The sequence below is a fragment of the Magnolia sinica genome, chromosome 3, assembly GCF_029962835.1.
Source record: "Magnolia sinica isolate HGM2019 chromosome 3, MsV1, whole genome shotgun sequence".
Lineage (NCBI taxonomy): Eukaryota > Viridiplantae > Streptophyta > Magnoliopsida > Magnoliales > Magnoliaceae > Magnolia > Magnolia sinica.
Genome location: NC_080575.1, coordinates 105,629,361 through 105,641,342, shown reverse-complemented (window position 1 = coordinate 105,641,342; position 11,982 = coordinate 105,629,361). Strand labels below are relative to the sequence as shown.

At 38.4% G+C, this 11,982-nt stretch overlaps 1 protein-coding gene across 1 annotated transcript in view; it reads right to left on the bottom strand.

Annotated features, from left to right (window-relative positions):
- Positions 1–3,447: 3,447 nt before the first annotated feature.
- Positions 3,448–11,982, bottom strand: part of LOC131239029 (probable leucine-rich repeat receptor-like protein kinase At1g35710) — a 37,652-nt gene continuing 29,117 nt past the window's right edge. The window contains exons 2-4 of the mRNA XM_058236591.1: positions 4,800–5,384; positions 4,368–4,439; positions 3,448–4,259 (exon numbers count right to left, since the gene is read on the bottom strand). Of these exons, the coding sequence (XP_058092574.1) occupies positions 3,448–4,259; positions 4,368–4,439; positions 4,800–5,384 (1,469 nt within the window). The remainder of the gene's footprint in view (positions 4,260–4,367; positions 4,440–4,799; positions 5,385–11,982) is intronic.

The following is an 11,982-nucleotide window of genomic DNA, read 5'->3' as shown; positions in this document are numbered from 1 at the left end:
AAATGTGGCTGTGCTACATTTAGAAGGCAAAAGATAAGATAAGGACTGCATGAGTAGGCTCATCATAGCATTTTTTTTTTTTGGTTAACTAAGCCATGTGAGTAGAACTTCATGAGATGAGAAAGAGTATAGCTTTGTAGAATGCTCAATAACCTTAATTAGGGTGAGATGATGTATTATATATACTCAATAATTATAAAAGTGCTCTTAGGCTGATATATACTTTGTTGTGTATATGTCATATGTATATATACAAATATTAATTCTTGCAAACTAATGATTGCTATGGTGGCATTGGTTTATCTTTGAATAAAAGAAACTGAGAAACATCAGTAGAAAAGGTAGGATCCTATAAGTATGGCTTGATTCCATTTGTGAGGTGCTCAAATTAGCATTCCTATAAGTAAAACAGATAAGAGTGACGTCATGAACTGACAATAAAATGAGCTTTGATGGAAAGGCAAAGAAAGAACCTTGTTTCTCCCTTGAGTTTTGGGTAAAATTCCAAAGCAGAGACTTGACTGGATCCCTCAATAATTTCAAGAATTCTAGGCCCACTTAGATAGCTTGTTATGTACCTAATTATAAAATTTTAAAACGATGCATTATGCTTAACCATTTGGAACACACATTAGGATTATAATCACAAGGTATTATGCATGCATCATGGCTTCTTTTCGTCATTTTTAAAAACCTGAAGTAGAATTCTGAGCTTCAAGTCATTTTCATACTCTCTTCCTCTCTCTCACATCTCTCTCATCCTCTCCCCGGTGGTACCGACATCATGTTTAGTCCAAACGAGTGATAGGATCTCCCCTGTTGTAATCAATATGTACTGCTCCTTTTTCCTATCCAGGATCGGATGGACAATCAACTTTAGTAACTTTTAAAGTCAAGTCTCATTTTTTTTGTTGGGTTTTGCAATTTTCCATGGAATGGGCCCGAGAATGGATGGATTAGGTCTAGATTTTAACTGATTTGTTTGGGCTTGCCTAGTCTATTACAGGCTTTTATTTTGCTCAACCCAAACTCAAGGGGACCATTAAATTAGAGCTGGCAGCGGTCATTGATTCTGGTCAGTCCATGGGCCAGATGGCCAGTAGTTATTCTCAAGTCACGCTTGTTGACTTGTGCTTCATTTTTAGCCTTAAACTGTAAGTAAACAAAGAGATGTGCGTGCAATAACATGGAGAGAAGAAGGAAGAGAGAAATCAGGACAACAGTAGCCTAAATTGCACAGGCACATGGAGAGAATGGCTTGTACTAGCTAAACAATTAATCACTATGTGTGGACAAATATGCATCAGATCCACCCGGTCCATCAGTTGGACCATCAAATTTTCACCATGTATTCTAGAAATTCGGAGAAATTTAATACTTACATTAGCCGCACCATAGGGAAGGGTGTAAAATCATTCCTAAAAGCTTTAAATTCACATGGTTTAGCCAACATGAGCATTAGAATGTCCTTATTTTTGGAGAATCAATTAATCCTGGTGTGGAATATGAGATGAGTGGATTAGATGGTATACACACACCACAGCGGACCCCACATATAACTTGCAGCAGTTTAATGATGAGACTTCTCGTCTCAGCTTTTTCCCCATAGTGTGTACGACTTGAGTGTTGAATCAACCTGATTTTCGGGCCCTAGTCCAAACAAAGAGTGGCACACTTAATTGATGGGGTGGATTATCATCCACATGAAATCCTTCCATCTTCGTCAAACAACAGTGTTGATGTCCACCCAAATTCACAGGCTGCATTTTAGAAATCAGAGAGAGAGAGAGACTCGGGTGGAAAGACTTTCGCGGGTAGAAGATAAGGTATTAGTTAGCTTTTGCTGGTGAAATCTGAGCTGTCATTCCGGCTATATTTTTAAGTTTCTAAAATATCCCTATCTTTAATTAAAAAGTTTTCTTATATCCTTTGTATCTTGAAACCGTTGAAACTAATTATAGGAGCAGAAATGTCCAAATGCTTCTCGTGTCATATATAGTATAGAAGGGCCAACCGATGGCTTCTCATCTATCCACCTAAAACCACATCTAGGAATGGTTCAGTCCTAAAAAGAAAAAGCTATTAACGGGCTACTTCAAGTAAATGAATCAAAGAGTGGCACTTGGGCGTAATACTCTGTTTATGAGTGGGAAGCATGCTTAAGTTCTAAGACTAATTAGTAAATAGGTGAGGATTGGGTCTTGGGTCATGAGCTACAACATGGGTAAGAGTTTGAATTGTTGGCCTGTTTGGTAGATAAGTCAGACCCAGGCCAACTTAACCAGAAACAAATCCTACCCTCTTCCACCAGTTGAAAATGTGTATTTATTTATTTATTTATTTCATTTCATTATAGAGGTGATCAAGAATGCAAGGTTGCAACACTGAGCTTAAGGTTCAAACCAGTGATATAGGACGGGAGCCGCCCATTATCACAATTGGGGCCATATAATACATGCTTTTAGGCTAGAACCTACTAAATTGTCCATGTTTCCTCGTTCTAAAGCCATACCATTCAACCCGGATGGTTTTGAGTGACCTGCCCTTGTAAAATAATAACTTGGATCAGACCCGACAAGCAAAAGCAAACCAATTCATCATATGGGCCCACGACCCATCCTGTGCTGACTCAGGTTGTGTGGTACTGTCTGATGCTGGAAAAGCTCTGTAAGCCCACTATGATGTATGTGTTTTTTGCACACCACCTATCTATTTTGCCAGCTGGTTTTAAGGTATGGGCCTAAAAATAAGGTAGATCCAAAACTCTGGTAAACCACACCACAGATAACAATTGTGATTTAACAGCTACCATTAAAAACTTCCAAAGGCTCACTGTAATATTTATTTGCCATCCACCTTTTGATTATAGGTCACACATCCCAGTGGTGGGTGTATCCGTGACTGCACTCAGTCTCATTCTTATTCCTTGCAATCTGCCTTGGAAGTTGGGCCAGTTCGTCTACAAGTCCTTGTTGTGCCAGGAGCTTATTCTAGAAAAGTTGCACGTGGGGCCAACTGCCATATGTATATGGCATTCAGCCTGTCCATCAGGGCGTCCCTTTGGACACCCTACAAATCAGGGCCAGCGCAGAGAACATCCCACGCCTGCCTATCATAAACCCCCCGTACCCAAATCTGAAACAAAAGGCTACATGCTACGCAGCCCCACTTGAGTGAATAGGCTGGTTTGGTGAAGTGACGCAAGGAAGGCCGTGTAGTTGAGCACCGTCTTCCTCCCGGGGGGTAATTGTTTCAAATTCACAGAACTTCTATAAACTTCTCACACCTCGAATCCACGAGGAAAAGAAAATAGAAGTAATTCTAAAATATTCAAAATAATTTTATTGATGATGAAAAACGAGTTCACAACTCTATAAATAAGGCAACGAACCCAGGGAGAAGTTTTGGAATCATACTATAATTGAAACTCTTAGAAATCACAGTTTACTATAAAAAATCATTGTATGAAAAATCTACGGATTGTAAGCTGAGCATCCCTTCAAAAGATTTTGGAATTGAGCCAGAAAACATGTTGTGGGAGAGGTTTAACATTTCCAGCATATGCAAGTTCCCAATTTGTGATGATATCTCTCCATTGAGTGAATTATGACTAAGGTCTAGTGCACCCTGTAGGTGTATCAGGTTGCCTATCTGAAATGGAATGCTTCCATTCAAATAATTTTCACTCAATTTCAGATATCGTAGTTTGAAGCAGTTCCCCAACTGAGGTGGTATTGGACCAGCTAGGTTGTTCATTGATAGGTCCAGACTCTCCAAATTGGACAGTCTCCCAATTTCCTGAGGAACCCTATTCGAAAGCTGGTTATCACTTAAATTCAAGTTGAACAATGAAGTCAACCTCCCCAATTCCTTTGGAATCTCTCCTACCAGACGATTTGAAGAAAGACCAAGCACTCGTAGCCGCGCCAACCGCCCAATCTCGCGAGGAATTCTACCAGTGATCATGTTCCCGTAGAATTGTAGCATCATCAAGTTTCTGCATTCTCCCCAGTTCGGTGAGAGTTCACCAAACAACCTGTTGTTGCTGACGTCCATGAAATCGAGATGTGGGTATACACCAAAGGCTTTTGATACATTTGCAATGAGATGATTTCCTTCAAGTCTAACTCTAGTTAACCTAGAGCAATTTCTGAAGCTTTTTGGGATCTTGCCATTTAAATGGTTGTTTAATGCAATGAAGTGTTCAAGCTTGGTCAAGTTTCCAAAAGTGGAAGGAATAGAACCTGTTAGAAGGTTGTCTGCCAGGTCAAGAATGTTTAGATTCATTAAATTCCCAACTTCCGGTGGAATTGAACCAGAAATTTGATTGCTGTAGAGGTACAAAAGTGTAAGGTTTCTCAAATTACCTAAAGCAGGAGGGATTTGACCTGTCAGATTGTTATTGTACAATGCCAACCCATCCAAATTCTTGAGATTCCCTAATTGTGCAGGAATTGAACCAGAAATTTGATTGCTGAACAGGTACAAATGTGTAAGGTTTCTCAAATTACCTAAAGTGGGAGGAATTGGACCTGTCAGATTCATATCAGACAAGTCCAACTTAACCAAATTCTTGAGATTTCCTAATTGTGCAGGAATTGAACCAGAAATTTGATTGCTGTGGAGGTACAAAAGTGTAAGGTTTCTCAAATTACCTAAAGCAGGAGGGATTGGACCTGTTAGATTGTTTTGTGACAAAGCCAACTTGACCAAATTCTTGAGATTTCCTAATTGTGTAGGAATTGAACCAGAAATTTGATTGCTGTGGAGGTACAAAAGTGTAAGGTTTCTCAAATTACCTAAAGCAGGAGGGATTGGACCTGTCAGATTGTTATTGCCCAACTCCAAATCAACCAAATTCTTGAGATTTCCTAATTGTGCAGGAATTGAATCAGAAATTTGATTGTTATAGAGGTAGACGATTGTCAGCCTGGTTAAGTTACTTAAAGATGGAGGAATAGGCCCAGTTATTTCATTAGACCAGATGTCAAGCTCTGAAAGGTGAGAAAGGTTAGCCATTGAAGGAGGCAGAACTCCAGAGAGATTATTCATGGAGATATCGAGGGAGACGAGTTTGGAAAGAATTCCAATATCAGCCGGGATGGTTCCAGTGAGTGTGTTGTCACTGAGATTGAGACGGAGGAGGTTTGGAAATGACGAGAAGCTCAAGTTATCAAGCTTACCTTGCAAGCCTGCACTCGGTAAGCTTATCTCTATTATGCTTCCAAGGCCGTTGCAGGAGATCCCATACCATTTGCATGGAGAGATTGTGTTGGTACTAGCATTAGCAGATGGAAGTGACCATGAATGGAGAGCTTGTGGTGAGAAGATGCTGGCTTTCCATTCCATGAGAGCCTCTGCTTCTCCAAGTGTGGATGCTGGTGCTGTTGTAAAGGCATTGGAAGAAAGAAATTCTAAAAATAAAAGAAGAAAAGCAAGAGAGAGAGATTTCTGTATGGCCATGGCTGTTGTTGCTTATGGTCTGTTACGAACTTACGAGGATGGGTATTTATAGAAGGAGGTTGATCCTACTCTGGACAAGAACAGCTTGTCTTACTCTTACAAACAAAAAAAAAAAAAACAGAAGAAAAAGAGAGAGTTAATTGATACAGGCGCTGATTGTAGAAATGCATGTGCACACGATCTAAACGCCCCCAATTTGTGGACCCTAACTTAGATGAGGAATAATAGCTGAAATTAGATACGCAGGGCCCATATTTCAGACCTCTGTATGGACGCGGACTGCGTGCCAAGGACGCGGATTGGCTACTGATGCTGCTTCTGGCCACTGGTCGGTGCTCTGTGGGCCCCACCATGATGTATGTGTTTCATCCATGCTGTCCATTCATTTTTTTTTTTCAGATCATTTTACGGCATGAGCCTACAAATGAGGTAGATCCAAATATTAAGTTGACCGCTTCACAGGAAACAATGTTGATTGAATGCCCACCATTAAAAACTTCTTGAGCCACAAAAGTTTTGGATCCAGCTGATATTTGTTTTTTCCATTCATCCAGGTCTGTATGACCTAATCAATAGGTCGGATGTCAAATAAACAATACAGCGGGCCTTAGAAGGTTTTTAATGGTGGACATTAAATCACTACTGTTTTCCTGTAATGTGGTCCACCTGAGATTTAGATCTGCCTCATTTTTTGAATCAAGCTCTAAAATAATCTTGAAAAAATGGATAAACGGCATGGATAAAACACATACATCATGATGGGGCGTCAAAGGGTGGACAAGTTGCCTGCTTGCTACAAGCAGCGTACCCAACCAACGTTGATGATTTTTTGTATATCCACGCAATCCATCTGTTTCTTCATACCATTTTAGGATGGGATTACAAAAATTATCAAGATCCAAATCTCAGGTGAACCACTCAAAAACAGCGGTGATTGAGTGCCTCACCGTTAAAGTTTTCATAATGTTTATTTGAAATCTAACTTGTTAATAATGTCATGAAGATCTGGATGAAGGGAAGTATAGAGATCAGCTTGATCCAAAACCTTTTTGGCCCACAAAAAGCTTTTTTGTGATCATTCATCACTATTTCTAATGATATGGTCCACCTGAGATTTGGATCTTCTTAAGGTGGGACCCACATGGTTGATCCATGGATCCTTTGGCTTGAAAGCCAAAACCTTTAATTGAGTCCTGAGGGTGTGGTTGTTGTGAGTGCTTCAGGAGCCTCTTTGTTGTCTCTTTAATGTTTTGCGGCCAAGTTTTGTCGAAAGCTTTTTTAGGTGCTACTTTCTTTTTTGTAATTTTGTTCATGCTGCTCAGAGATCTACATGATAGGTGAGGCCCATTTTTTGGGGGGCTCAACCTAATGGTTAAAAAAACTGAAGGATCCTGATGATCAGATTAGGGCTCTGGCATAGCGGAAGGAAAAAAAAAAAAAGCCCTCCACTTATCACAGGATAATCATTGTGTGAGTTCCATGTATCTAAAATCATGCAAATATGATCATCAGAGGAGAACACATGATTTTAACCATTGGACACTTTCTAATAACTATTCATTTCATTTCAATAAGTGTGGCCCACCTGATGATCAATAGGCCATGTTTTTACGACATGGAAACTAGGTATTCTTAGGACAACCTGAGGAGTAGCTCTGGTGTGGCATGAGTATGGCTTGCTTCTACGCGCGAGGTACTCAAATTGCTCTAGTGAAGTCATGCAATGGAAATAATTAAGATGAGCTTTGATGGAAAGAGGTAAAGACCACTTTTATTTCTCCCTTGAGTTGTGTAAACTTCCAAAGCAGATTGGACTGGACCTCCCATATCTCAAGACTTCTAAGGCACGTTTCGATAGCTCATAATGTAGTTAATTACAAATAATAAAAACAAAGTATTATAACATAATACATTATATTAATAAAAGGCGTTTGGAACACTAATTAGGATAATATTCTAAAGGTATTATACATGCTTGATGACTTGTTTTCTTAATTTTTAGAAACCTAGAATTGTAAGGTTAAGTCATTTTCATGCACTCTCTCCCTCTATCACATTTCTCTCATCTCCCAATGGCTCATCCTCTCCTCAGTGGACCCCACACCATGTGCAGTCCAAACCAGTGATCGGATCTCTTCAATTGTAATCAATGCACCTCTCTTATTTCCAATCCATGACTCGAAGGTCAAGACAATCAACTCTAGTGACTTAAAGAGTCAAGTCTCCATTTTGTTGGATTTTTGCAAATTTTCAAGTAGTGGGGTCATGTATTTGGTCTAGATTTTAAGCTGGTTTGTTTGGGCTTATCAAGCCTAGTCTATTACAAGGTTTTATTTTACATGGCCCACATTGAAAGAGACCATTGAATTAGAGCTGGCAATATTCTTTGACTCTGTCAGCCCATGGAGGGATGGCTAGTACTAGGCCTCAGGTCATGCATGTTGTGTTGCACTTCGTTTTTAGCCTAAAACTATTAAGTAGGTTAGAAGATGTGGCGTGCAATGACATGAAGAGAGAAATTGGGACTGCAATGACCCAAATTGCATAGGCACATGGAAAGGATGACATGTGCCAGCTAACTAATCATTATGGGACAAACATGCATCGTATCAACACTATAAAGAAATCAAAAACTTACATCAGTCACACCATAGGGAAGAGGGTTTTTCACCACTGGAAAGAGTGTTAGATCTTTCCTAAAAATTTTAAATTTACATGTTTTGGCCAACAAGAGTATTAGATGTTGGAAACTATACCTATTAATATAATATCTGTATAATATAGAGACCGAAAAGTACAATTAGCTTGAATAAGGACAGGTTGAAGCACGTCTGAAATGCTGTCCTTGAAGCGTTATTTGCCCCTACTCAAGTGAATTGAGTATGCTGATAGGTTACAGGCAAACCGCTTCTAGGATACGATGAGCCTGGTGTGGGTCTGTGTTTGCCACTAGCGCCTCTATAGCCACATTGCCTCACATGCCCCTGCTCTCGCACCAAGCTTGAGACTGAAACCAAGACTGAGACTGAGACCGTGCCTGTGCTCGAGCCCGAGCACGAGCGCGTGTGTGGGGGTGTTCCAGTGCTACGAACTAGAACACGTAAGGTCCATAGTCCTTGAACTAGGTAAGTAAATATTATAATACTCCACTGTTTTCATTTAAACCACAAAATCTTCTTTTTCCTTTCCCATGTGGGACTATTCTTAAAAACTCCCCAAAAAGTTTTTTTACAAAACTTTTAATATATTTTCTATTATATTTTATTTTGCAACAATCCCTCACTTGATTTTTTTTAAATATATTTTCTCGATTTAACATTTCTGCCAGAATAATCAGCTTATATGCATAAAGAAAGATATCTTTCGATTTGAATCTTTCCTTAGTGTACGTATCTCAAAACTCTGTCGAAATGACTGGTGGCTATAGCTTTGAACCAGTTATTCCTAGATAACAGAGTCGGAGAAACCACACACATATTCACTATGTGTTTATTAGAATTCCCACAATCTTGCTCAACACATTTAATAGCGATGTGCTTATCCTAATTTGTGAACGATTCCGAAATAAAACTCCTAACTCTCATGAGATACGGCACCATCTCTACGTTTATATAGGTGAAATCCTTCCAGTGTCTCCGTTAGTATAAGATACTTGTCCTTTAGAGTGGATTTCATTAAGAGTTCTAAGACTCAACCCTCTATCATAACGCTCAGCACTTATCTATTATGGATGAGGTTATATATTTTAGTGCTGAAAAACTTTCCACATATCAATGATTTGTTCTTACTCATTAAACCCAAAATTAGAGATTTTTTGACTTTATGTTGGGTTACCGTTACTAGTGAAACTTTGGTTGAAGAGTTTCAACCCCATCCTTCTAAATGTAGCATTTACTATCTCTCTCGGTAGAGGTTTAGTAAAAGGGTCTGCTAGGTTATTGCTTAATTTCACATAGAAAATAACAATGATTCCATCTCGAATCAATTATTTGACATAATCATGTTGAAGACTGATATGTTTAGACTTACCATTATAAGTACCGCTATAGGCTCTAGCCAATATGCCTTCACTATCACAATGTAGTGACACAGCTGATATAGGCTTTACACAAAAAGGGATTTCTAATAGAAGATCCCTTAGCCACTCAGCCTCTTTGCCTGTTGCAGTCAGGGTTATGACTCCATAGTCGAATGCGTTATGTAAGTCTGTTTCTTGGATCCCCAAGATACAGCTGCATCTCTTAGGGTGAATACCCACCTTGTAATAGACTTGTTGTCCACTGCACTCGATATCCAGCTCGCATCAGTATATCCTTCCAATACGACATGAAACTTTGAATAAAATAGTCCTAAGTCTTTGGTTACTTTTAAGTAACCAACGATTCTACTGATTGCATTTCAGTGTTCAATACCGGGGTTACTAGTAAACATACTAAGTTTACTCATAGCATATGCGATATCAGGCCTAGTGCATTGCATAGCACACATAAGACTTCATATAACAGTCGCATATTCTAGTTGTGCAACTGTTCTTCCGTTATTCTCTTTTAGCTTGATACTTTGATCAAAAGAGGTCTTTGCTTCTTTGATATTTAGATGGTTAAACTTGTGCAGTATCTTCTCAATATAATGAGATTGACACAAAGCATAACCCCTATAATATTTTTTAACTTTGATACCTAGGATGGTATCAACTTGTCCAAGACCCTTCATTTTGAATATGGAAGATAGAAATCTATTTGTTTCAGTCATACCTTCTATTTTATTACTTATTATTAACATGTCATCAACATACTTTGTTTTCATTTCCTGGTAGAACAAATCCTTCACGTTGTTCCATATATACCTCTTCATTAAGGTCACCATTCAGGAATGCAGTCTTTACATCCATTTGGTGGATGTGACGATGATGTATGGAAGCTAGCGCAAATAATATCCTAATGGATGTTATCCTAGCTACAAGAGAGTATGTGTCAAAGTAATTTATCACTTCTTTTTCTATAAAACCCTTAGCTACTAATCGAGCTTTAAAGGTTTGGATAGTCCCATCAGTGTGATATTTCTTCCTAAATACCCATTTATAAATTATAGGTCTAAAACCTGGAGGTAAGTTAACTAGTTCCCATGTTTGATTTGACATTATAGATTCCATTTCATCATTTAGAACTTTTTTCCAGAAAGTTGAGTCTTTAGAGGATACAACTTCTTTATATGTTTTAGGATCATCTTCTATAGTCATCACTATAGGTATTTTTCTTATAACATTTTCTTTATCTCCTTTTACAAGATGGAAAATGATGTGTTGTAAGTCTATGTAGTCATCTCCTAGACTCTTCTCTATTATTGTCTTTTGAATCCTACAAGGTTCAACTGGAGTTCCCACTATCTGTGAAGCTTTGCTATCTAGTTCTCTATTAAGAGTTTGGACATCATTATCCTTTAACTCCAAGGATAGTGAGTTCTTAAAGAACTCAACGTCTCTTAATTCTATTATTGTATTAGACTATATATCTAGAAGTCTATAAGCTTTACTATTTTGTGCATACCCTACGAAGGCGCACTTAATAGCTCTTGGTCCTAACTTAGTTCTTTTTGGATCAAGGGTTCTGCAATATGCAAGACACCCCCACACTTTAAGATATCCTAGGTTAGGTTTTCTACCTCTCCATGTTTCATATGGAGATATTTTATATTTTTTAGACGGAATTCTATTTAGAATATGGCATGCTGCAAGCAGTGCCTCACCCCATAGACTTAGTGGCAACTTTGCTCTTATCAGCATTGAGTTAACCATTTCTACTAATGTTTTATTCTTTCTTTCAACTATTCCATTTTGTTGAGGCGTGTATGCCGTAGTACATTGATGTATTTGTCCATGTTTTTCATAGAAGTTATCGAATTCATTGGAGAAGTATTCTCCTCCTCTATCGCTACAAAGAATTTTTATCTTCTTGTTTAGTTGATTCTTTACTTTTGCATTATATATTTTAAACATGTTCAATGCTTTATCTTTGCTCTTTAATAGATAAATATACACATATCTAGAGCAATCATGTATAAAGGTTATGAAGTACCGTTTACCTCCATGAGTAAGAACGCCATTTAATTCATAGATGTCACTGTGCACAAGATCCAATACTTGAGACGCTCTTTCAACACTTGAAAAAGGTATCTTTGTCATTTTGGATCGTATGCACACTTCACATTTATCAATTTCATTATCTGTGTATGAGATTAAACCATTTTTAGCCATGAACTTCAAGGTACTATACCCTATATGGGCTAGTCTATCATGCCACGGTCTAGCGGATTCAACTATATACGCAGAAGTGCTACTTTCATTCAGAGAAAACTTAACCATCCCGTTATAAGCATATCTCTTTTCGACAAAATTTTCATTCTTAGATAATCAGTTTTCCTGACTCGTACACCACCCTTATGCCTAGTTTACCCAGAAGATCCCCAAAAACTAAGTTTCGCCTCATGTCTGGGATGTGCAGTACATTAGTCAGAATCACT